General features: G+C 43.6%; 2 protein-coding genes across 2 annotated transcripts; both read right to left on the bottom strand.

Moving 5' to 3' along the window:
• Positions 1-1,326: 1,326 nt before the first annotated feature.
• On the bottom strand, positions 1,327-10,620 carry LOC148973613 (alpha-2-macroglobulin-like protein 1). Its single transcript, XM_089119240.1, has 34 exons — positions 10,459-10,620; positions 9,848-10,031; positions 9,623-9,779; positions 9,445-9,497; positions 9,319-9,339; positions 9,061-9,226; positions 8,903-8,987; positions 8,714-8,828; positions 8,512-8,632; positions 8,324-8,433; positions 8,081-8,251; positions 7,772-7,999; positions 7,485-7,697; positions 7,254-7,406; positions 6,799-6,924; positions 6,629-6,722; positions 5,455-5,599; positions 5,147-5,372; positions 4,943-5,066; positions 4,651-4,772; positions 4,518-4,569; positions 4,343-4,426; positions 4,080-4,256; positions 3,893-3,968; positions 3,659-3,815; positions 3,505-3,579; positions 2,772-2,934; positions 2,515-2,699; positions 2,222-2,443; positions 2,035-2,156; positions 1,852-1,933; positions 1,691-1,774; positions 1,504-1,609; positions 1,327-1,423 (listed from the first exon to the last, which is right to left on the bottom strand). The coding sequence occupies exons 1-34, from the start codon at positions 10,539-10,541 to the stop codon at positions 1,383-1,385; spliced, it is 4,323 nt and encodes a 1,440-aa protein (XP_088975366.1). The 5' UTR covers positions 10,542-10,620; the 3' UTR covers positions 1,327-1,382.
• A 4,495-nt stretch (positions 10,621-15,115) lies between these two features.
• LOC120481260 (alpha-2-macroglobulin-like protein 1) lies at positions 15,116-24,419 on the bottom strand. Its single transcript, XM_039674819.2, has 34 exons — positions 24,259-24,419; positions 23,665-23,848; positions 23,439-23,595; positions 23,261-23,313; positions 23,135-23,155; positions 22,877-23,042; positions 22,718-22,802; positions 22,529-22,643; positions 22,327-22,447; positions 22,139-22,248; positions 21,896-22,066; positions 21,596-21,823; positions 21,309-21,521; positions 21,078-21,230; positions 20,504-20,629; positions 20,334-20,427; positions 19,185-19,329; positions 18,877-19,102; positions 18,673-18,796; positions 18,437-18,558; positions 18,304-18,355; positions 18,129-18,212; positions 17,866-18,042; positions 17,679-17,754; positions 17,445-17,601; positions 17,291-17,365; positions 16,560-16,722; positions 16,303-16,487; positions 16,010-16,231; positions 15,825-15,946; positions 15,642-15,723; positions 15,481-15,564; positions 15,294-15,399; positions 15,116-15,215 (listed from the first exon to the last, which is right to left on the bottom strand). Exons 1-34 carry the CDS (start codon positions 24,339-24,341, stop codon positions 15,175-15,177), a joined length of 4,323 nt encoding a protein of 1,440 aa, XP_039530753.2. The 5' UTR covers positions 24,342-24,419; the 3' UTR covers positions 15,116-15,174.
• Between the last annotated feature and the right edge of the window lie 1,874 nt (positions 24,420-26,293).

Raw genomic sequence — 26,293 nt, forward strand, 5'->3', positions numbered from 1 at the left:
GTATTCTTGCACGACCATTTCCCTGCGGTGAGTCCGCTCTGCCGTCACTGTCCTGTGCAGCCTCCCCCTTCTCAGGCTGGAGCCACCCCAGTCACATTGTATATGTTGCACTGCCCCTTCCAGCCAGTGTCAACCTTAATTTCTTTTCGACTGAAGAAAAGACATGGACATCTTGGATGACATGGTGGTGAGTAAATTATCAGCAAATGTGAACTACTCCTTTAACTGTTTAATTTCCTACAGTCAATGTGCAGGGGTTTAGTACCATGTGTTTACAAGGCAAAAGGCTGTGAATGTTAGTTTGACAGAAAAAAAAGTCATACATATTTTCTTCCACACACCATTATTTTGGTACTTTATTATTGTGAAAGCATCTGTATAAAAAGAACCATAATTTTCCACTGAAATTGTTTTGAAAGGTAAGAGAGGACCCACCAAATGAAAAAGTGCAAATAACTATGTCTTTGATGAAACAAGGGAGATGTCTCCAGATAAGGGTATAAACATAAAACCTCTTCTCATAAAGATGAACAGAAATAGCCTTCAAACGGAGCGTAAAGGCAAATAGCAGAAATCCTCTTGGGTGATACACAGAGCAGAGAACAGCAGATAAACCAGGGTCTGGTGGGATCAAGCCTCAGGTCTCTCAGAGATTTAAAGGTGGGCAGGGGGCTGGGTTCAGGTGCTGGACGGCCTTCTGCACTCTAAAAAAATACAGTTGTTTCTACCCAACTTTGGGAAAAGTTCCTGCGGTGGATGTGGCTATAACTAGATATTTACAGACAGTCACTTGCTGTGTTGGCAGTTTTTAGCCAAACACTACAAATGTACAGTACTTTGTGTACAGTACACATACTTGCCAGAAGAAGAAATTACTCTTTATTTCAAAACATTAGAAACAGAAAAGAAACAGGCAGAAAAATGAAATGTTTGTCTAACATTTTTAAAGTTACTACTAGTTTTACAGTGTTGTTAGAACATTCAAAAGTAACACTCCCATAGTGTTTTAAGAAGGATAAAAATGGAACGTTCATGTTTTTTTAGCGTCCGTAAAACCAAGAAATGTTTTAATGTTCAGAGAACATTCAAAAATAGTATTCATGACTTATTTGGAACGTTAGCAAAACGTTCTAAGAACCTGTTTTTGTTGGTTGGGTGTGATGGAGCAGAGTTGCACGCACTTGCTCCATGTGGAGGGAAGTGGAGCAGCAAGCCAACACTAGAGTGGGAACTTCCATCCATAAACCATTTGTAATATTTCTTTCATCACTGTAGAGCAGCTTCCAGACTCAAACTTTAATCAACAGAAACCAGCAACAAAACTTATTTTTAAAAAAATGGTTTATTTGATTCATGTTTATAGCCAGTTTTGCTCTGCACAATCATGGACAGGGGGACGTGTATGTGGTCTCAAACTGATCACCTGGAAAAAAAAAAAAAGACAAGAAATTAGACCACGCATACAAGCAATTCAGCCAAACGCACGAGTCAATGAAGGCCTACTTGTCTGATAGTAGTCATAAACGTTGATGACCGCTGGCTTGAGATTTTTGACTGCAAGAACCCGTTTTAGCCGAAGTGTGTAAGTTATGGGGAAGCCTTTGAGAACCTGCAATACAGAAGAGATGAAGAGCACAGACGCACACAGACATGAAGGAGATCGCTAGTAATGTACCCAGTGTGGTCTCACCTCTTTCAGATACACTAGGACATGATCATCTTCAGCATCAACACGCTCCACTAGCGGAGCGAACGACTTGGGTGGAAAACCAAGCTGAGAATAAAACATTTACAGAGAATTACATCAAGGAGCTTCAAGCATCTTACAAGTCATCTAAAATCCATACAAACCGGTGACGTATCTGCTGTGAAGCCCGACAGCAGCTTAATGTCCACGATAACCATGTTAGTACTTTCTCGAGCACCATTGTATCTGAATGAAGGGGAATAAAGAGGTTTAGACAACAGGAACACGCAGCTTGAATGAGTTAAATCTGCTCATGCTTGTTGCTTTAAGTCCAAAGATATCCTTACTTCACTGTGAAGTTCAACATAAGATTCGCCCCAAGCGGTCTGCAGTCTCCGGTCACCTTCGCTTCAACACTCAGCGTCTTGGAGACTTTAATAGGTGTCGGGATGTTGTAGAAACACGCAATCTATTATAAAACAGAATTAGTATGTGCACAAAAGAAACCGAAATGGAGAGGGTGAAGATACAGACCTGCACAGACACACAAGCGGATCCTGACGCTTTAACGCTATATTTGCCTGAAACATTCTTCAGCGGCTTCTCCTGATACAGCAGCCGGTTGTCCTTATTCACGCTGAAGCTATAAGAGTCTCCTCCTACTACTGAGGACTGTACGGTAACGGTGCTGGAGCCAGTCAAACTGAACACTTGAGCAGCGTACACAGACAGGGCATGAAGAGCCACCACAGTGTCCTAAAACAAGCAAATGATTAAACTCCACTCACATATGGTTGATTGTGCTTATGTTTGGTAGTCAGAGGCACCTGGGTGGAGGAAAAGCCTCCATAGGGATTCTGCTGGGTCACCAGCCAGTTGACGATGCGGTTAGCATAGCTCAGAGAAGCCGTTGTGAGGGGCTTAACTGTGAGAACCGCTAGCAGCACGTACGAGCTGATCTCCACCGCCACAGTATCACCAGATTTAGTCTGAGACCAATGGAGTTTATTGCCTTAGGATGAGATGGAGGGGTTAAAGTTCATGCCAAAGAACCTGATAAATATCAGTGGCTTGAAAATTTCACCTTCAGAAATGGCAAGATTATTCAAGGTGGTTAGAAGCTGTGATCGAGTGGCGGTCTCTTTAGCCAGACTGAAGGTGTAGGCCAGAAGAGCCGTAGTGTAAGTGTTTCCTACGTTCCCAACAACAGGCCTCAAGCAAGACAGAGCATTGGAAATGACGGGATCCTGAAAAATCAAAGCAAGCGTCAGACTAAAGCCAGAACAGGATGGTCATCTGTAATGCTACGTTCACACCGGACGCGAATAGCGCATAAAATTCACGTCTAGTTTGACCACTTTGTGTTAATTCAGGCATCAAGAAAAAAAAAAGAAAAAAAGGCCGCCAACAGATTTCGAGTCGGACGCGCGTAAATTTCTCTTCAAACTTTTGTTTTTACACTTCAGAATCAAAATTCGTTGGCGCCCATTTTTTTATGTCGATTGAGAGCGTCACCGCTCTGCATTTGCTATAGAGAGCAGAACTGTGGTGTGGGGGATCATCGTCGCCGTATTCGTGTCCACCGGACCCTTCAGAGCCGAACCGTTTGGCGAGTTTCACCATTTGCTCACTCCAGGAGCTGTGCTGGATGACGGCCGCTGTCAGCGGTACTTCCGCCTGTCCTGCGCCCAGTTTGATGACCTGTTGTCCCACATTGAGCGAGAATCACCCTCACCCACTAATCGGTCATTTGTTATGATGTCAATTGAGTCCGGTGTGAACGTAGCATAAGGACGATAATAACGACTGAAGTTTACCGTGGAGGGGACGCCCATCTCAAGTAGTGATGCAGTAATATAGGCGGTCATGGTAATGTTATCGTCAACTCCCCCCTAAAACACCAGTAAATGGATTAAAAAGAGTATAATCACTTGAATACATTATGGTGCATTTGAGGAAACCCGTGACCACCTTCAGTTCATAGTGGTACAGAGTTCCCTGCTGCATGAAACAGCCGTCTGAAACCTGCTGGCTGACCAACCAATCCTGTGCACTCTGAAGGACATTCGGATCGATGAAGACGAAGCTCCTCGCCAGGCCAAAAGATCTCATGACAAAGGCAGTCAACCTAACCATGGAGGAAGTTTCATGAGAAGCTAAGAAAACAAATGGCTGACTTAAGTCTAGAACCAGCATGAAACTCACCATGTATTCGATTCATCATAACCAAATGTGCTGTATGATCCATCACTGTGCCTGTAGTTTAGTTGTGCTTGGTATCCTGTTCAAGTCAAAATCCACATGAAATTAAGAGTCACGCTCCAATGGGAAAAGAACTGAACGTCCTTTGGAGGGAGTTTAACAAGTAAAGTTAAGAGATTGTCGTCCAAACCTCTTTGAATGTAGCCTGTGGCCGTCTCTCGGACAGCTGCAGTGAGTTGCTTCGTGCCTTCCAGGTACTGCAGTATGTAAATATTTGGAGCAAGAACCCCCATATTCTGTTCTCCACAGCCATATGGCATCTGCAACAACCCATCTAGATTATTCAGTGAACGACCCATTATGTCTCCTACGAGGGGAATAGAAACAAGGGGGTCAAGCCATGTTATTCTGCTGAATGTCACTGTTGGTTCCTCCAAAATTGACCTGCTTTACCTAGGACTGAAACGGAGCATTTGGCTGATCCCTGGATCACATTTGTAGGGAACGTCAGAGTCACATCTTCAGAAAGGACATTTCCTGCGGTCCAAGAGGAACAGGTCAGCACAGAGCTAATGTTTGGCTGTAGGCTAAGGGGGATATGTTTGAGAATAATTGAGTGCAAACAAACCCTTTGGACACAGGAACCAACTCTGGGTGTTTGTCCTTTCAACTCCTTCAGGCTATAAAAGCAATAAAAACACCACATCAGTAAAGCAGCATGAGCTCCATGATCAAACTCCAGACGGCTGGTTAAAACTTACCAGGACAAGTAGACTTCGAGTGACTACGTCCACGCGTCCTCTCGTTGGCACAGTCACGATCTCAGTGCCACATCTATTCTGGGACGACTCAGCTGAAGCTTTGACAGTCACATTAACAGCTCCTGCATTGACAGACAAGTGGTGATCAATCGTTTAAGATAGATTAAGTCAACTATGAATGGATGTTCTCTTGATTTGTGCTTAAATTAAAGTGCTTTAATTCAGATTAAAGTTACTATTGTGCATCCCTATGGTGAGTAACACCACAATTGAGACAAAGTCCAAAACTGACCAAGGAGAGACGCTGTGAAACCCCATTTAAGGGTTATTCTCCCTTTGGCACAAAGACAGGACGAAGACAGATCATTCAGGGGTTTCAGAGTGAAAGCCGAGGACTGAGCTGGAGTTACTCGAACCTGCCAATGAAAGAACACGTTAGGCAAAGACACAACGTCTTCTCTATACAGATCCATTTTATAAAGAAACCATGACAGACCATGATGCACTCGGACAGATAGCTGAAAACTGTGGCCTTGAGCTCAAAAGACTCGCCCCGGACGATGGAGTACGGCAGCGAGAGCTCCAGGAAGAAGGGCTGGAAGACCGTCAGCAGAGCAGGAGCAGAAACACCGAAACCATTGGAAGACAGGCAGAACGCCTCCGTTTCCCATGTGGTGATTGTGTCAGGAACCTTGAGGGGAACTTTTGTGGATCCAGTGTCTCTGAGGAACGGATAGCAGAAAATAGAAGCAAGTGGGCAGGAGTTAAAAACTAGGCAAGTAGCTTTAGATACGTTTCACTAACCCCACTTGAGCAAGCTGCCAGATCCAGGTTTCTGGAAAGTAAACCCTGATGGTCACATCATTGGTGGAGCTGCCCTCACGCAGACGTGGTTCTGATACAGAAACGGATTCCAACGCAGATGCCGCATAGGACCGCGAATCAAATACTGAAATGAGACATTAAGACTAGAAGTGCCTGCTTTTTGAATACATGTTCTGAAGGTATAAAAGATCACAACCCGTCTTATTGGAGTTAAAGGTGAAGCGAGTGATTTTTAGTGGGATCTAGTTGTGAAATTGCCATCAACAGAAGTTACATTGCTGTCTCAGACGATGACATCTGTGTGAGAGTAGCCAGTTAAGCAATGAGATTTCTTTACAGAGATAAATTAGGTTTAATTCAGTAAAACAATGTCACTGCGAATAATTCTGTTACTAGTTCATCAGTGTAAGTTTTATTCACTTTAGCTTGCTTTGGGACAATGCATTGGTCCATTTAGGGTCACTGTAGAAACATGTCGGCACAAAATGACCATTTCAATGTAAGGGGAACCTGTTGAGCATGTAAATGAAATGGCTCATTCTAAGGCCCTATTTATACGAGACCGCTCGCAGGTGAAAAGGTAAAAATATTTGACCGGATGTGCCTTTCATTTACATGGCGACGGTGTTTTTGGGGCTTAAAAACAAAGTGAAAGCACCCTCCAGAGTGGACATCTTAAAAATGTTCCACCGCCGTGTTCCCGTGTAAGCAGAAGAAAAAACAAACAAAAAAAAAACAAAAGTCTGCTTGTCAGTGAAGGTTGTACGCAGGCACACGGACTTGGCGTTGTTGTGTGGCAGTGCACCACCTAGCCGCCTGAAGCACATTCTACGTCGAATTCACAATTTTGCGTCAATATGCACGCGGATTTCCCACCGAAAAACGCAGAATAAGTAGTGATAACGCAAAGGCACTTTTGCGTTTTCTCTTCAGAATCGATTCAGTGTAAAAAGCCTTAGATAATAAAAATTTAACGGCTTATTATTTAAGGTCTTTAAACTGAACATTTACGTATGCAACATTGCATTTGTCAACAGATCCTCCCAAATATTACACAATACACCTTTAAAAAAAAAGATTGAGATTAAATACAACACCTTAGGCTCAAGAAGTCAGTTTACATGAAAATAACTTAATGACTGCATAGACCTACTTCTGGGGTAATTACGATAATAAACCAGGTCTTTGTACTTCAGACAATCAGGTTCTCGTACATCCAGATTTGTTGCGAGCTTCAACCCCATACTCTGCCAGAGAAACAAGACAAAACTGAAATCAAGGATCCTGTAATATTCAGTTACTACATGGTCATGAAGGACTTACCTTGAAACTTGTATAGGCATGATCTGTAGGAACAGCTCGACGGGGTCGAAGTGTAAGACACTCCTGTTGATCCTCAACGTTGAATGGATAATCTGATTGCGACCGCACCGGGAGCAAGTTAAACACCTGCGTTCATGTAAAAGCACTATAGTTACTTGTTTCAAAAGCAGCTTTACAATGATAATGCGTCCAGTTCTGATCTCATATGGTGTCAATGCAAACAGATGAATATTGACTGACAGGTGTTAGCATATCACACACTTTTGAAAAATTGAACTACACGCACTACCATTTGGTCTGTTGGTCTTAAGCTTTAAAAAGGATGGCTTTAAAAATAACAGCCACGTCGTAATAGTAAGGATTTGTCTAACTGATCCAGAAGGACACTCAAATCCTAAAGTTGAACCTGGATGTCAAATAAAGTCCAACAGGAATACTAAACCACACATGGATACCATTTCAGGACTCAGGCGTTGAGTCCCTGGCTTCAAGATCTGGACGCTCTGATCTACAGCACTGAGGCCACACAGGGATCCCGCTTGAGCAGAGACTGTCAGAACATTTTCCTCACCAGGAACCGCCTTAGCAGGAGAGAACTGTAGAGACACCTGGAACAAGGACCAACACACTGGAAGACATGTCATCGTTCCCCACTTAAAGCCAAAAGGTGCTAGTGCACATCATACCTTGTTTTGAAAACACATTTCAGTGTCAAACGACGCTGTACCAACAACTACACTCTGACTGGGCAGAACACAGTAGACCAGAATCTGCACTACTGGAGCCATATCAACATTGACAGACAGTTGGAACGACACAGAGCCAGTCGTGACGGCATTAGAAGCCCTCGCAGTGACCGGCTGAGATCCATGGAGGACGATCACTCCTCTGGACAAGACCTGACAAAAGAGACCAGTGCATAAAATGTGCCCAATGAAAACCGAAAACAATAAAATTAATATTTTTCAGTCACCATATAGATGATGTTTGTGTTGTAGTTGCCAGTTTCTCCAACAAAAGAATACTTGACGGTCACTGGAAATGCAGCACCACATTTGAGCGGCTGCTCAAGCTTCACTATAGTCAGTTCACTGAACTTTTGGCTGTCAGGAGCAGAAGGTTGGAGAAGCTGAACAACCCTCCTATCTGTGCTGAAGTATGGGGATTTATAACCATCAAAACTTGCTGGAGTTGCGCTTGCCTAGAGAACAAATGCAATTTTAGTCTTGTGAGAGAAGTCGTAACTTATGAGAAAAAAAAAAAAAAAAAAAAAAAATCATACCACCAGATTTAGATCGGCCTTGGGAAGTTTAACAGTTTTGAGGGAGAACGTGGCCAGTCCGTTCTGGTTAGTAGTTAGATTCAGCAGGAGCTCATCAGGCCAATTGTTCCCATTCAGGAGATAGACTGCTTTGTTTGCAATTGGAGTCCCATTGAAAAAAGACGCCAAGACCTTTTGAAAAAGACAAGGCTAGGAAAGCGAACCAATATGGAGTCTTCTGTAACGTCATGAACTTTTACTTGCCTTTCCAACAATCGGTGATCCAGATCTAAAAGTCTCTGGGAGCTCCACAAATGTGATATTCCCAACTTCAAACGTAATGGTCACAGTTGTGGATTTTGATACAACTTCGTCTGGGACGAAAAAGCACAAGAATAAACCAAACAAACAAGTAGACATGCGTCACTAGTTTAAATCAGCCTATAACTCACCGGTTCCCTCCTCTGTGATATTCACGTTAACTTGAAACATATCTTCCATGTTTCTCTCAAATTTGGTGTTGAAAAACATAGAGGTCCTGAAGGTAACGGAGACACAGCCTGTGGCATTCATCTGCTTTCAGAACAGAGATAGTCAGTGAAATGTCAAGCAGAAGCAGAAGAAAAGCCTTGCTCTGAACGGCAGGAGTCACACCTTAACGGTTTTATTCTGGCACAGACGAGTCAGGCCAGGAACCTCAGAGAACTGATATGGCTCACGGCATACTTCCACCAACGCTTGACCAGGTACAGGTTGGCCATATGTATATCTGGGGAAGATATGTTACAAGGAATGAGATCAAGACCCATCCACCCACAATACAGGAACGGAAGAATCACTCACTTGGCACAAGCCTCAACTTTCAGTCCCACAACGCCAACGCTGTACGTCTGTGGTGTTTTTACGGTCACGTCAAACTTGGGTAAAACTAAACCAGAAACAAACTGCTTAATGAGGACCTCTGCTCTGCTGTTATAATTCGCTCTCAAACATTGACTTACCGTATTTTCTCACTTCAAATTCCTGGGAGATCATTCGGCCATCACTAAAAGCCTTTAGTGTGTACATGCCTATCGGAGCCTCTGGGTTCAACTCATGAGAAAGCTGCAAGATCCAACCCGTTGAGGCAACGTTTGTCCACTGACCGATCCGATAATTTTGATTATCCTATCAAAAAAATAACTCGGTAAAAGAAACTTCTTTATTTCTGCAAGTCTTTAGGTTCAGACATAAAACGACTAGCACCAGAGGAAACTCACCTCCACCACCACAAGACTGTACTGTAAAGACAAATAGAAGACATTAAAGTTACATGAATGAGGTTAACAACCTGCATTTAACTTGTTTACCAGTAAAATAAATGGATGGGACAGATGCAGACATACCATTTGATCAAGGGGCACAAATTTGGCATTCATGGTCACAACTCTGAAATTCACTGCAAAAGGGAAAACCGATAAGAACTTGCATCCATTACATGATGAACTTGAACATGAAGTCAGTCCATTACACTACAAGTTCTGATCACTTCTAAGACTCAAACAAGGGTCCTTCACAGCTCACCCGTTTGTCCTGGATTGTAGATGGGTTTGTCCGTCTGGATGAAGGTCAAAGGTAGAGAAGATCTGAACATGACTTTCCTCTCCTCGGTCATTTTGAAGGTCCTCCCTTGGACTTCCACCTTAAGCGTCTGCACAGATTCCACATCACCTAGTGGAGCCTGTAGAGAAGTGTTGTTAAATAAATAAAAAGCAGAAAAAATACTGCATGTGCTGCACAATGACAGACCTTGAAACTAAAGCTACGGTGAAACTCGGTCAAAGAAGTGTGCTGCACAAGTGGAGTCGTCTTATTTTGATCATCGAGCAGAGAAACAGTCATCTTGAGACTCTCATTGGGCTTTAACAGACTCGCACACAGTTTGGCATCCGAGCCGAACTCAATCACAGCAGGGAACGACACCAAGAAGGCTCTGTGGAAACATCAGTAAGACGTTTAGTACAGGAAATCAGAACTGAACATAATCATGCAAGTGTATAAAATCAGAGTTGCCATGGCAGAGTTGCCATGATGTTGTACTAGAGACTACAAACACAACAGTAATTGCTGAGAAATGCCAATGCCAGCTCACGACCAATCGTACAACAAGTGATTAAGGTGGCTTCATACGATTTGTCTAAACCCAAGTGATTAGGTTCAGGAGTAGGTAATCCATACTATTGAATAGAAGTTTGGCAATTCATAAAAAAAACGTACGAATTAGCAAGAATCATGCAAATTCGAGTGGGGTCGTATGAATTGGTACGAATTAACGTGGGATCAGGTTAGAAATGCATTAACTTTGAATCAGGTTAAAAGAGATGGTATACTTTCATTCACTTCAAAGCACATTTACTTACGGTCCTGATCCCTGTCCCTCAAAAGCAAAGAGGAAAAGGGCTAAAATGAGCCCTTTCCATATACAAATCTCCCTCACAGCCATGAAGAGCGATCATCCAACACTAAACGTGAAACAAGCGTCTCTTTCAGAAACCCCACAGAACCCAACAGCTCCTGTCAATCTTCTTTATGATTGCAGCGATATTTAAATGCTTAATTGTCGCGAGGTATTCATTAAGCTCGTTAATTTCAATGATTAACCTAACCTGGAATTAATTTAGTTTGTTTATTATTCCATCCTTTTAAATACATGATCCTAAATACAGCTGATATAACGTACAGATAATTAAAAAAAAAAAGTTACATGGGTCCAGAGTAAAATAATGTTCACGTGTAAAAAATTCACATCAAATAAATTTGGCCTCCTTTTACGAAGAAACTTGGCAGATAATTGTGGCAGTGAAAAAGTTTAAAAATGGAAAAAAAATATATATGTTATAGAGGTTTAAGTTTATAAAATGGTTTATGAATGTTATTTTATATAAAATATGAAACTGCTAGAAATCTTAATAAGTTGCTCCAAATTTGAGGTTGACCTCTATGTAAAAAAAAAAAGGTTTTCAGTAAGATTTTTTGGGGCGCAGCACCAGATTTCCCCCATGGATTTACTAAAGATGCAAAGAAAACTACAGTGAGTTAAGTGTGTCACAAAAAAGAGCATAGCAACCTACAGCCAACTACAGGACATTTTTTTTTTGTTATTCTGTTAATTATTTAAGTGAAATATATTTAATTTAGTCCTATTTAATTAATTCATTTTACTGATTTATTTCTGTTTTTCTCGGTTCACAGAAGCGTTGCAGGTGCGTGATGTGTAGGAATCCTAACACAAAAGTATTTCCAACTAAAAACACAAGAAGGACATTGTCTTTCACTTAGAAGCTGAGCTTTCGTTTTGACTCTGAGTTTCTACAGACTGCTGCTATATTGAAGACTGTGTTGAAAACAGGAAGAAGAACTCTGTTCCAGTGCTGGTGTGACAGCGCAGTCAGCGATAGCCCAGCCGCAAGCATTTACAACTTACAACTGCTGTTTTCACAACATTGCTTGTGTGTGTGTCAGTCTCGGTGAGTGTGTACCCCAATCACACCGCGGGTGTGCTTATGTACTGAAGAGTTTTTTATTTTCTATTTTTTTTGTTTTCATTAAAAGAGCAACACAAGGACCCTGCGTCCTTTTCAGGATGTCATTCCGCTTGTGCGTTTCTGGATATGGTCATTCCCTGGCACCAGCAGACGGCCACAATAGTTGAGCATTCGGCATGCTGAGGCAGTCTTTGTGAATTGCTCATGTTCCCATTGCGGATCGATCTGAATCTCAGAATAGACCTATTTCAGTACATGACCAGGGTGATCTGAGGATTACCCTGAGGGCTTCTTCGCTGAGGCAATGTCCTTGGGTCCCTCATGCCTCACAAGCACTGCCGCCGTTGGAGCCTCCAAAGTAACGCACTGGCCCTTTTCTCCATCTGACAACCAGATGTCAATCGCAGCATCAGAGGGGGAGCTTCAGTCCTCTGCAGATGAGGATTCAGCTGCGTTGCCCCCTTTGGGGTGTGTAGTGTTGCCTGAGTCCGATCCAGAATGGGCGGCTATGCTTTCCCAGGCTGCCAAGAAGGTCGGGCATGCGTGGAACCCTCCACCACGTCTCGAACCTTCCCAGTTGTCCGATTGGTTTCTGAATTTTTTCTGCCCCAGGTACCATTATTTCAGGAAGTGGGCTTTTCCTCACTATGACATGGACGGTACCATATAGTGCCAGAAGCCGTCCTAGTGGCTCCTCCCTCCTCACCACCCTTGACAGCGGGGCAACTAAGGCGTATGTGGATATCCAGCCAGTGGAGCGTGGTTGCGATGTAGCTGTGTCCAGTATTCGTTTCCTCTTGGCAGGGTAATCCACGCCTCCTGTCCAAGGACTTTAATTTTTTGTCCGATGTCTCGGCATAGACTTTTAAGGCCGGCTTTTGGAGGCTGCTTCCGCCCTCCATGCCATGTCCAGCAGTCCCAGGCGCTCATGGACATGAACGAGGGTGGTTCTGACCCAGAGCTCCACCCGTGTTCTGGCGGACAGTGCACCTACTGGCGAAGGACGCAATAGAGCCGGTCCCTCCAGCCGATATGAAGACCGGCTTCTACAGCCCGTACTTATTGTACCCAAGAAAGGTGGTGGATTATGACCAATCTTGGACCAGCATGTACTGAACCGGTCCCATCACAGGCTGCCATTCAAGATGCTTAAGCTGAAACGTATGATTGGTTTGCAGCGATCAACCTGAAGGACGCGTTCTTTCATGATTCTCCCTCGACACAGACCGTTTCTTCGCTTTGGGTTCAAGGGATGGGCACATCTTACACTTCGGACTGGCCTTGTTGCCCGCTGTCTTCACGAAAGTTGCGGAGGTGGCCATTGCTCCCATGTGCGAGCGTGCTGTTCTCATACTCATTCATTCTTGACGACTGGCTTATTCTTGCCCAGTCGAAAGAGCAGTTGTGCGAAAGAGCAATTGGGAAAAGCGACCTGATTGTCAGATTCCTGAGGTGGGCGAGGAGACTAAATCCTCCTCGCCCACCATCTATACCCTCTTGGGATTTGTCTCTGGTCCTTTTGACTTTTCATCAAGAGGGTAGGCGACCTACATTCATTTCCGGTCGATGAATCGTGCCTAGAATTCGGCCTGATCTTGAGACCCTGGCCTGGATATGTGCCCAAGGTTCCTACCACTCCCTTCTGGGACCAGTCAGTGAACCTGCAAGTGCTGCCTTCAGAGGACGAAGACCCTGCCCTGGCTTTTCTCTGTCCCGTCCGCGCTCTGAGCCTGTACGTGGACAGAACACAAAGCCTCAGGACCTTAGATCAGCTCAGTCTGTTATAGAGGCCAGCAGAAGGAATAGGCTGTCTCCAAGCAGAGGATGGCCCACTGGATAGTGGATGCCATCGCCTTGGCTTATGGAGCCCAAGGCGTGCCTTGCCCACCCGGGTTGAGAGCCTACTTCACTAGGGGTGTCTCTTTGTCCCCGGTGACAGACATCTGTAGAGCTGCGGCCTGGGCAACACCTAACACGTTGGCTAGGTTTTATAACCTACGTAGTATCGGCTTGCTGCTCCACTTCCCTCCACATGGAGTAAATACGTGCAACTCTGCTCCAGTTGAGTTCCCCACTTAGGCGAACCCTGTGAGTTCCTCCGCACCTCTTCGGCAGTCAGACATTGTGGAGCGTCTGACACCAGGCCTAGTGCTCGTATGCTTGTGTAACTTGTGCTTGGCCAGGTTCCATATGTGGTGATCCCATATGTGTATTCTTGCACGACCATTTCCCTGCGGTGAGTCCGCTCTGCCGTCACTGTCCTGTGCAGCCTCCCCCTTCTCAGGCTGGAGCCACCCCAGTCACATTGTATATGTTGCACTGCCCCTTCCAGCCAGTGTCAACCTTAATTTCTTTTCGACTGAAGAAAAGACATGGACATCTTGGATGACATGGTGGTGAGTAAATTATCAGCAAATGTGAACTACTCCTTTAACTGTTTAATTTCCTACAGTCAATGTGCAGGGGTTTAGTACCATGTGTTTACAAGGCAAAAGGCTGTGAATGTTAGTTTGACAGAAAAAAAAGTCATACATATTTTCTTCCACAGACCATTATATTGGTACTTTATTATTGTGAAAGCATCTGTATAAAAAGAACCATAATTTTCCACTGAAATTGTTTTGAAAGGTAAGAGAGGACCCACCAAATGAAAAAGTGCAAATAACTATGTCTTTGATGAAACAAGGGAGATGTCTCCAGATAAGGGTATAAACATAAAACCTCTTCTCATAAAGATGAACAGAAATAGCCTTCAATCGGAGCGTAAAGGCAAATAGCAGAAATCCTCTTGGGTGATACACAGAGCAGAGAACAGCAGATAAACCAGGGTCTGGTGGGATCAAGCCTCAGGTCTCTCAGAGATTTAAAGGTGGGCAGGGGGCTGGGTTCAGGTGCTGGACGGCCTTCTGCACTCTAAAAAAATACAGTTGTTTCTACCCAACTTTGGGAAAAGTTCCTGCGGTGGATGTGGCTATAACTAGATATTTACAGACAGTCACTTGCTGTGTTGGCAGTTTTTAGCCAAACACTACAAATGTACAGTACTTTGTGTACAGTACACATACTTGCCAGAAGAAGAAATTACTCTTTATTTCAAAACATTAGAAACAGAAAAGAAACAGGCAGAAAAATGAAATGTTTGTCTAACATTTTTAAAGTTACTACTAGTTTTACAATGTTGTTAGAACATTCAAAAGTAACACTCCCATAGTGTTTTAAGAAGGATAAAAATGGAACGTTCATGTTTTTTTAGCGTCCGTAAAACCAAGAAATGTTTTAATGTTCAGAGAACATTCAAAAATAGTATTCATGACTTATTTGGAACGTTAGCAAAACGTTCTAAGAACCTGTTTTTGTTGGTTGGGTGTGATGGAGCAGAGTTGCACGCACTTGCTCCATGTGGAGGGAAGTGGAGCAGCAAGCCAACACTAGAGTGGGAACTTCCATCCATAAACCATTTGTAATATTTCTTTCATCACTGTAGAGCAGCTTCCAGACTCAAACTTTAATCAACAGAAACCAGCAACAAAACTTATTTTTAAAAAAATGGTTTATTTGATTCATGTTTATAGCCAGTTTTGCTCTGCACAATCATGGACAGGGGGACGTGTATGTGGTCTCAAACTGATCACCTGAAAAAAAAAAAAGACAAGAAATTAGACCACGCATACAAGCAATTCAGCCAATTGCATGAGTCAATGAAGGCCTACTTGTCTGATAGTAGTCATAAACGTTGATAACCGCTGGCTTGAGATTTTTGACTGCAAGAACCCGTTTTAGCCGAAGTGTGTAAGTTATGGGGAAGCTTTTGAGAACCTGCAATACAGAAGAGATGAAGAGCACAGAAGCACACAGACATGAAGGAGATCGCTAGTAATGTACCCAGTGTGGTCTCACCTCTTTCAGATACACTAGGACATGATCATCTTCAGCATCAACACGCTCCACTAGCGGAGCGAACGACTTGGGTGGAAAACCAAGCTGAGAATAAAACATTTACAGAGAATTACATCAAGGAGCTTCAAGCATCTTACGAGTCATCTAAAATCCATACAAACCGGTGACGTATCTGCCGTGAAGCCCGACAGGAGCTTAATGTCCACGATAACCATGTTAGTACTTGCTCGAGCACCATTGTATCTGAATGAAGGGGAATAAAGAGGTTTAGACAACAGGAACAAGCAGCTTAAATGGAATTAAAGCTACAAGCATGAGCAGATTTAAGTCAAAGATGTTCATACTTCACTGTGAAGTTCAACATAAGAATCGCCCCAAGCGGTCTGCAGTCTCCGGTCACCTTCGCTTCAACACTCAGCGTCTTGGAGACTTTAATAGGTGTCGGGATGTTGTAGAAACACGCAATCTATGATAAAACCAAATTAGTATGTGCACAATAGAAACAGAAATGGAGGGTGAAGATACAGACCTGCACAGACACACAAGCGGATCCTGACGCTTTAACGCTATATTTGCCTGGAACATTCTTCAGCGGCTTCTCCTGATACAGCAGCCGGTTGTCCTTATTCACACTGAAGCTATAAGAGTCTCCTCCTTCTACTGAGGACTGTACGGTAACGGTGCTGGAGCCAGACAAACTGAACACTTGAGCAGCGTACACAGACAGGGCATGAAGAGCCACCACAGTGTCCTAAAACAAGCAAATGATTAAACTCCACTCAGATATGGTTGATTGTGCTCATGTTTGGTAGTCAGAGGCACCTGGGTGGAGGAAAAGCCTCCATAGGGATTCTGCTGGGTCACCAGCCAGTTGACGATGCGGTTAGCATAGCTCAGAGAAGCCGTTGTGAGGGGCTTAACTGTGAGAACCGCTAGCAGCACGTACGAGCTGATCTCCACCGCCACAGTATCACCAGATTTAGTCTGAGACCAATGGAGTTTATTGCCTTAGGATGAGATGGAGGGGTTAAAGTTCATGCCAAAGAACCTGATAAATATCAGTGGCTTGTAAATTTCACCTTCAGAAATGGCAAGATTCTCCAAGGTGGTTAGAAGCTGTGATCGAGTGGTGGTCTCTTTAGCCAGACTGAAGGTGTAGGCCAGAAGAGCCGTAGTGTAAGTGTTTCCTACGTTCCCAACAACAGGCCTCAAGCAAGACAGAGCATTGGAAATGACGGGATCCTGAAAAATCAAAGCAAGCGTCAGACTAAAGCCAGAACAGGATGGTCATCTGTAATGCTACGTTCACACCGGACGCGAATAGCGCATAAAATTCACGTCTAGTTTGACCACTTTGTGTTAATTCAGGCATCAAGGAAAAAAAAAAAAAGGCCGCCAACAGATTTCGATTCGGACGCGCGTAAATTTCTCTTCAAACTTTTGTTTTTACACGTCAGAATCAAAATTCGTTGGCAGCCATTTTTTTTATGTCGATTGAGAGTGTCACCGCTCTGCATTTGCTATGGAGAGCAGAACAGCGGTGTGGGGATCATCGTCACCGTATTTGTGTCCACCGGACCCTTTGGAGGCAAACCGTTTGGCGAGTTTCACCATTTGCTCGCTCCAGGAGCTGTGCTGGATGACGGCCGTTGTCAGCGGTACTTCCGCCTGTCCTGCGCCCAGTTTGATGACCTGTTGTCCCACATTGAGCGAGAAATCACCCTCACCCACTAATCGGTCATTTGTTATGATGTCAATTGAGTCCGGTGTGAATGTAGCATAAGGAGCTCATACAACGACTGAAGTTTACCGTGGAGGGGACGCCCATCTCAAGTAGTGATGCAGTAATATAGGCGGTCATGGTAATGTTATCGTCAACTCCACCCTAAAACACAAGGAAATGGATTAAGAAGAGTATAATCACTTGAATACATTCTGGTGCATTTGAAGAAACCCGTGACCACCTTCAGTTCATAGTGGTACAGAGTTCCCTGCTGCATGAAACAGCCGTCTGAAACCTGCTGGCTAACCAACCAATCCTGTGCACTCTGAAGGACATTCGGATCGATGAAGACGAAGCTCCTCGCCAGGCCAAAAGATCTCATGACAAAGGCAGTCAACCTAACCATGGAGGAAGTTTCATGAGAAGCTAAGAAAACAAATGGCTGACTTAAGTCTAGAACCAGCATGAAACTCACCATGTATTCGATTCATCATAACCAAATGTGCTGTATGATCCATCACTGTGCCTGTAGTTTAGTTGTGCTTGGTATCCTGTTCAAGTCAAAATCCACATGAAATTAACAGTCACGCTCCAATGGGAAAAGAACTGAACGTCCTTTGGAGGGAGTTTAACAAGTAAAGTTAAGAGATTGTGGTCCAAACCTCTTTGAATGTAGCCTGTGGCCGTCTCTCGGACGGCTGCAGTGAGTTGCTTCGTGCCTTCCAGGTACTGCAGTATGTAAATATTTGGAGCAAGAACCCCCATATTCTGTTCTCCACAGCCATATGGCATCTGCAACAACCCATCTAGATTATTCAGTGAACGACCCATTATGTCTCCTACGAGGGGAATAGAAACAAGGGGGTCAAGCCATGTTATTCTGCTGAATGTCACTGTTGGTTCCTCCAAAATTGACCTGCTTTACCTAGGACTGAAACGGAGCATTTGGCTGAACCCTGGATCACATTTGTAGGAAACGTCAGAGTCGCATCTTCAGAAAGGACATTTCCTGCGGTCCAAGAGGAACAGGTCAGCACAGAGCTAATGTTTGGCTGTAGGCTAAGGGGGATATGTTTGAGAATCATTGAATGTAAACAAACCCTTTGGACACAGTAACCAACTCTGGGTGTTTGTCCTTTCAACTCCTTCAGGCTATAAAAGCAATAAAAACACCACATCAGTAAAGCAGCATGAGCTCCATGATCAAACTCCAGACGGCTGGTTAAAACTTACCAGGACAAGTAGACTTCGAGTGACTACGTCCACGCGTCCTCTTGTTGGCACAGTCACAATCTCAGTGCCACATCGATTCTGGGACGACTCAGCTGAAGCATTGACAGTCACATTAACAGCTCCTGCAGTGACAGACAAGTGGTGCTTAAATTAAAGTGCTTTAATTCAGAATAAAGTTACTATTGTGCGTCCCTATGGTGAGTAACACCACAATTGAGACAAAGTCCAAAACTGACCAAGGAGAGACGCTGTGAAACCCCATTTAAGGGTTATTCTCCCTTTGGCACAAAGACAGGACGAAGACAGATCATTCAGGGGTTTCAGAGTGAAAGCCGAGGACTGAGCTGGAGTTACTCGAACCTGCCAATGAAAGAACATATGAAGCAAAGACACAACGGCTTCTCTATACAGATCCATTTTATAAAGAAACCATGACAGACCATGATGCACTCGGACAGATAGCTGAAGACTGTGGCCTTGAGCTCAAAAGACTCGCCCCGGACGATGGAGTACGGCAGCGAGAGCTCCAGGAAGAAGGGCTGGAAGACCGTCAGCAGAGCAGGAGCAGCAACACCGAAACCATTGGAAGACAGGCAGAACGCCTCCGTCTCCCATGTGGTGATTGTGTCAGGAACCTTGAGGGGAACTTTTGTGGATCCAGTGTCTCTGAGGAACGGATAGCAGAAAATAGAAGCAAGTGGGCAGGAGTTAAAAACTAGGCAAGTAGCTTTAGATACGTTTTACATACCCCACTTGAGCAAGCTGCCAGATCCAGGTTTCTGGAAAGTAAACCCTGATGGTCACATCATTGGTCGAGCTGCTCTCACGCAGACGTGGTTGTGATACAGAAACGGATTCCAACGCAGATGCCGCATAGTACCGCGAATCAAATACTGAAATGAGACAACATTAAGACTTGAAGTGCCTGCTCTTTGAATTGAAGTTCTGAAGGTATAAAAGATCAAACCCTCTTATTGGAGTTAAAGGTGAAGCGAGTGATTTTTAGTGGGATCTAGTTGTGAAATTGCCATCAACAGAAGTTACATTGCTGTCTCAGACGATGATATCTAGCCAGTTAAGCAATGAGGTTTCTTTATAGAGCCAAATTAGGTTTAATTCAGTAAAACAAGGTCACTGCGAATAATTCTGTTACTAGTTCATCAGTGTAAGTTTTATACAGTTTAGCTTGATTTGTGACAATGCATTTTGTCCGTTTAGGACCACTGTAGAAACATGTCGGCACAAAAAGACCATTTCAATGTAAGGGGAACCTGTTGAGCATGTAAATAAAATGGCTCATTCTAAGGCCCTATTTATACGAGAGCGCTCGCAGGTGAAAACGTAAAAATATTTGACCGATGTGCCTTTCGTTTACATGGCGACGGCGTTTTTGGGGCTTAAAAACAAAGTGAAAGCAATCTTAAATCTTAAAAATGCTCCACCACGTTCCCGTGTAAACGGGGGAAAAAAAAAAAAGCAAAAGTCTGCTTGTCAGTGAAGGTTGTACGCAGGCACACGGACTTGGCGTTGTGTGGCAGTGCGCCACCTAGCCGCCTGAAGCACATTCTACATTTAATTACACACTTTTTCGTCACCATATGCACGTAGATTTCCCACCCAAAAAAACGCAGAATAAGTAGTGATAGCGCAACGGCACTTTTGCGTTTTCTCTTCAGAATCGTTTCAATGTAAACAGCCTTAGATAATAAAAACATAACGGCTCATTATTTAAGGTCTTTAAACAACTGAACAGTTATGAATGCAACATTGCATTTGTCAACAGATCCTCCCAAATATTACACTATACACCTTTAAAAAAAGATTGAGATCAAATGCAACACCTTAGGCTCAAGAAGTCAGTTTACATGAAAAGAACTTAATGACTGCATAGACCTACTTCTGGGGTAATTACGATAATAAACCAGGTCTTTGTACTTCAGACAATCAGGTTCTCGTACATCCAGATTTGTTGCGAGCTTCAACCCCATACTCTGCCAGAGAAACAAGACAAAACTGAAATCAAGGATCCTGTATTATTCAGTGACTACATGGTCATGTAGGACTTGCCTTGAAACTTGTATAGGCATGATCTGTAGGAACAGCTCGACGGGGTCGAAGTGTGAGACACTCCTGTTGATCCTCAACGTTGAATGGATAATCTGATTGCGACCGCACCGGGAGCAAGTTAAACACCTGCGTTCATGTAAAAGCACTGTAGTTACTTGTTTCAAGACAGATTGTTTCAAAAGCAGCTTTACAGTGATGAAATGCAACAAAGTTTATTTCTAGAAGAGCTTAGTGTCTGAGTCCAGCCTAAGTTCAGTGATGGACTTTAGTGATGGTTAAGCTGCTCTGGAGAAAAGTGTTCTTATTGTCCAGTTCTGTTCTCATATAGTGTCAATGCAAGCAGATGAATATTGACTGACAGGTGTTACCATATCACGCACTTTTGAAAAATTTAACTAAACGCACTACCATTTGGTCTGTTGGTCTTAAGCTTTAAGAAGGATGGCTTTAAAAATAACAGCCACGTCGTAATAGTAAGGATTTGTCTAACTGATCCAGAAGGACACTCAAATCCTAAAGTTGAACCTGGATGTCAAATAAAGTCCAACAGGAAAACTAAACCGCACATGGGTACCATTTCAGGACTCAGGCGTTGAGTCCCTGGCTTTAAGATCTGGACGCTCTGATCTACAGCACTGAGGCCACACAGGGATCCCGCTTGAGCAGAGACTGTCAGAACATTTTCCTCACCAGGAACCGCCTTAGCAGGAGAGAACTGTAGAGACACCTGGAACAAGGACCAACACACTGGAAGACATGTCATCGTTCCCCACTTAAAGCCAAAAGGTGCTAGTGCACATCATACCTTGTTTTGAAAACACATTTCAGTGTCAAACGACGCTGTACCAACAACTACACTCTGACTGGGCAGAACACAGTAGACCAGAATCTGCACTACTGGAGCCATATCAACATTGACAGACAGTTGGAACGACACAGAGCCAGTCGTGACGGCATTAGAAGCCCTCGCAGTGACCGGCTGAGATCCATGGAGGACGATCACTCCTCTGGACAAGACCTGACAAAAGAGACCGGTGCATAAAATGTGCCCAATGAAAACAGAAAACAATAAAATTAATATTTTTTAGTCACCATATAGATGATGTTTGTGTTGTAGTTGCCAGTTTCTCCAACAAAAGAATACTTGACGGTCACTGGAAACGCAGCACCACATTTGAGCGGCTGCTCAAGCTTCACTATAGTCAGTTCACTGAACTTTTGGCTGTCAGGAGCAGAAGGTTGGAGGAGCCGAACAACCCTCCTATCTGTGCTGAAGTACGGGGATTTATAACCATCAAAACTTGCTGGAGTTGCGCTTGCCTAGAGAACAAATGCAATTTTAGTCTTGCGAGAGAAGTCGTAACTTATAATGAGAAAGGAGAAAAATCGTACCACCAGATTTAGATCGGCCTTGGGAAGTTTTGCAGTTTTGAGGGAAAACGTGGCCAGTCCGTTCTGGTTAGTGGTTAGATCCAGCAGGAGCTCATCAGGCCAATTGTTCCCATTCAGGAGATACACTGCTTTGTTTGCAATTGGAGTCCCATTGAAAAAAGACGCCAAGACCTTTTGAAAAAGACAAGGCTAGGAAAGCGAACCAATATGGAGTCTTCTGTAACGTCATGAACTTTTACTTGCCTTTCCAACAATCAGTGATCCAGATCTAAAAGTCTCTGGGAGCTCCACAAATGTGATATTCCCAACTTCAAACGTAATGGTCACAGTTGTGGATTTTGATACAACTTCGTCTGGGACGAAAAAGCACAAGAATAAACCAAACAAACAAGTAGACATGCGTCACTAGTTTAAATCAGCCTATAACTCACCGGTTCCCTCCTCTGTGATATTCACGTTAACTTGAAACATATCTTCCATGTTTCTCTCAAATTTGGTGTTGAAAAACATAGAGGTCCTGAAGGTAACGGAGACACAGCCTGTGGCATTCATCTGCTTTCAGAACAGAGATAGTCAGTGAAATGTCAAGCAGAAGCAGAAGAAAAGCCTTGCTCTGAACGGCAGGAGTCACACCTTAACAGTTTTATTCTGGCACAGACGAGTCAGGCCAGGAACCTCAGAGAACTGATATGGCTCACGGCATACTTCCACCAACGCTTGACCAGGTACAGGTTGGCCATATGTATATCTGGGGAAGATATGTTACAAGGAATGAGATCAAGACCCATCCACCCACAATACAGGAACAGAAGAATCACTCACTTGGCACAAGCCTCAACTTTCAGTCCCACAACGCCAACGCTGTACGTCTGTGGTGTTTTTACGGTCACGTCAAACTTGGGTAAAACTAAACCAGAAACAAACTGCTTAATGAGGACCTCAGCTCTGCTGTTGTACTTTCACTCTCAAACATTGACTTACCGTATTTTCTCACTTCAAATTCCTGGGAGACCTCTCGGCCATCAATAAAAGCCTTTAGTGTGTACATGCCTATCGGAGCCTCTGGGTTCAACTCATGAGAAAGCTGCAAGATCCAACCCGTTGAGGCAACGTTTGTCCACTGACCGATCCGGTAATTTTGATTATCCTATCAAAAAAATAACTCGGTAAAAGAAACTTCTTTATTTCTGCAAGTCTTTAGGTTCAGACATAAAACGACTAGCACCAGAGGAAACTCACCTCCACCACCACAAGACTGTACTGTAAAGACAAATAGAAGACATTAAAGTTACATGAATGAGGTTAACAACCTGCATTTAACTTGTTTACCAGTGAAATAAATGGATGGGACAGATGCAGACATACCATTTGATCAAGGGGCACAAATTTGGCATTCATGGTCACAACTCTGAAATTCACTGCAAAAGGGAAAACCGATATGAACTTGCATCCATTACATGATGCACTTGAACATGAAGTCAGTCCATTACACTACAAGTTCTGATCACTTCTAAGACTTAAACAAGGGTCCTTCACAGCTCACCCGTTTGTCCTGGATTGTAGATGGGTTTGTCCGTTTGGATGAAGGTCAAAGGTAGATAAGATCTGAACATGACTTTCCTCTCCTCAGTCATTTTGAAGGTCCTCCCTTGGACTTCCACCTTAAGCGTCTGCACAGATTCCACATCACCTAGTGGAGCCTGTAGAGAAGTGTTGTTAAATAAATAAAAAGCAGAAAAAAATACTGCATGTGCTGCACAATGACAGACCTTGAAACTAAAGCTACGGTGAAACTCGGTCAAAGAAGTGTGCTGCAAAAGTGGAGTCGTCTTATTTTGATCATCGAGCAGAGAAACAGTCATCTTGAGACTCTCATTGGGCTTTAACAGACTCGCACACAGTTTGGCATCCGAGCCGAACTCAATCACAGCAGGGAACGACACCAAGAAGGCTCTGTGGAAACATCAGTAAGACGTTTAATACAGGAAGTCAGAACTGAACATAATCATGCAAGTGTATAAAAATCACAGAGTCACCATGATGTTGTACTAGAGACTACAAACACAACAGTAATTGCTGAGAAATGCCAATGCCATCTCACGACCAATCGTACAACAAGTGATTAAGGTGGCTTCGTACGATTTGTCTATTAGGGGCTGGTTCAGGAGTAGATAATTCATACAATTGAATACAAGTTTGGCAACTCATAAAAAAAACATACGAATTACCAAGAATCTTGCAAATTCGAGTGGGGTCGTATGAATTGGTTCGAATTAACGTGGGATCGGGTTGGAATGCATTAACTTTGAATCAGGTTAAAAGAGATGGTATATTTTCATTCAATTGAAAGCACATTTACTTACGGTCCTGATCCCTGTCCCTCAAAAGCAAAGAGGAAAAGGGCTAAAATGAGCCCTTTCCATACACAAATCTCCCTCACAGCCATGAAGAGCGATCATCCAACACTAAATGTGAATCAAGCGTCTCTTTCAGAGAACCCAACAGCTCCTGTCAATCTTCTTCGTGATTGCAGCGATATTTAAATGCTTAATTGTCGCGAGGTATTCATTAAGCTCGTTAATTTCAATGATTAACCTAACCTGGAATTAATTAATCTGTTTATTACTCCATCCTTTAAAACACACAATCCTAAATACTGCTGACAAAACGTACAGATAATTAAAAAAAGTTACATGGGTCGAGAGTAAAATAATGTTCACGTGTAAAAATGTTCACATCATATAAATTTGGCCTCTTTTTATGAAGAAACTTGGCAGATAATTGTGTCAGTGAAAAAGTTTTAGAAGTGAAACAAAAATATGTTATAGAGGTTTAAGTTAATGAAATGGTTTATGAACGTTATTTTATATAAAATATGAAACTGCTAGAAATCTTAATAAGTTGCTCCAAATTTGATGTTGACCACTATTAAAAAAAAGTTTTTCAGTAAATTTTTTTGGACGCAGTACCAGATTTCACCCATCAGATGGCAGCAAAAACTCCACTGACACACACAGTGGTTGGGTTTGTGATTTGCAGTTGAGTTTTTCTCTCTCAAATGTTACAAGCAAACACACATACAAACCATACTCTGACATTCAAACCAACACACCTACACAATTACAGCTGAATAATTTATGCAATTGGCTTTATAATATGCAGAAGCAGAAAACATTTTGTTTGTATGGATTGGATAGATATCTATATTGGATAGATAGAGGTGCGTACAGTTTTACTGCAACGTTTTGTGTGTGCAATGAGGCACCGGAACGATCTATTGGATTTACTAAAGATGCAAAGAAAACAACAATGAGTTAAGAGTGTCACAAAAACGAGCATAGCAGCCTATAGCCAACGACATATTTAGTGCTGGTGTGACAGCGTGGTCAGCGATAGCCACAAGCATTTACAGCTCACAACTGCTGTTTTCACAACATTGCTTGTGTGTGTGTCGGTCTCGGTAAGTGTGTGCCCAAATCACACCGCGGATATACATAGGTGCTTACGTACTGAAGAGTTTTTTATTTTCTGTTTTTTTTTTTTATTAAAAGAGCAACACAAGGACCCTACGTCCTTTTCAGGATGTCATTCCGCTTTGCTTGTGTGTTTCTGGATACGGTCATTCCCTGGCGCCAGCACTGCTGCCGCTGCAGCCTCCAAAGGAACGCACTGGCCCTTCTCTCCACCTGACAACCAGATGTCAATCGCAGCTTTCCCGGGCTGCCGAGAAGGTCAGGCTTGCGTGGAAGGAACCCTCCACCACGTCTGGAACCTTCCCAGTTGGACGATTGGTTTCTCAATTTTTTCTACCAACCTTGACAGCGGGGCAACTAAAGCGTATGTGGATATCCAGCCAGTAGTGTGTGGTTGCGATGCAGCTGTGTCCAGCATCTGTTTCCTCTTGATTACCCTACGCCTCCTGTCCAAGGACTTTCTGTCCGGTATCTCGGCGTAGACTTTTAGGGCCGGCTTTTGGAGGCTGCTTCCGCCCTCCATGCCATGTCCACCAGTCCCAGGCTCTCATGGACGTTAACGAGGGTGGTTCTGACTCAGAGCTCCACCCTTGTTCTGGCGGATAGTGCCCCTATGCTCAGGGCGGAGATTGCTGTCCTACTGGCGAAGGACACGATCGAGCCAGTCCCTCCAGCGGATATGAAGACCGGCTTCTAAAGCCCATACTTCATTGTACCCAAGAAAGGCAGTGGATTATGACCAATCTTGGACCTGCATGTCCTGAACCGGTCCCTTCACAGGCTGCCATTCAAGGTGCCTATGCAGAAATGCATTTTCAAATGCATCCGTCCCCATGATTGGTTTGCAGCTATCCAATCTTGGACCTATGTGTCCTGAACCGGTCCCTTCACAGGCTGCCATTCAAGGTGCCTATGCAGAAATGCA

The sequence above is a fragment of the Pimephales promelas genome, chromosome 14 (assembly GCF_988280905.1).
Source record: "Pimephales promelas chromosome 14, fPimPro1.hap1.1, whole genome shotgun sequence".
Lineage (NCBI taxonomy): Eukaryota > Metazoa > Chordata > Actinopteri > Cypriniformes > Leuciscidae > Pimephales > Pimephales promelas.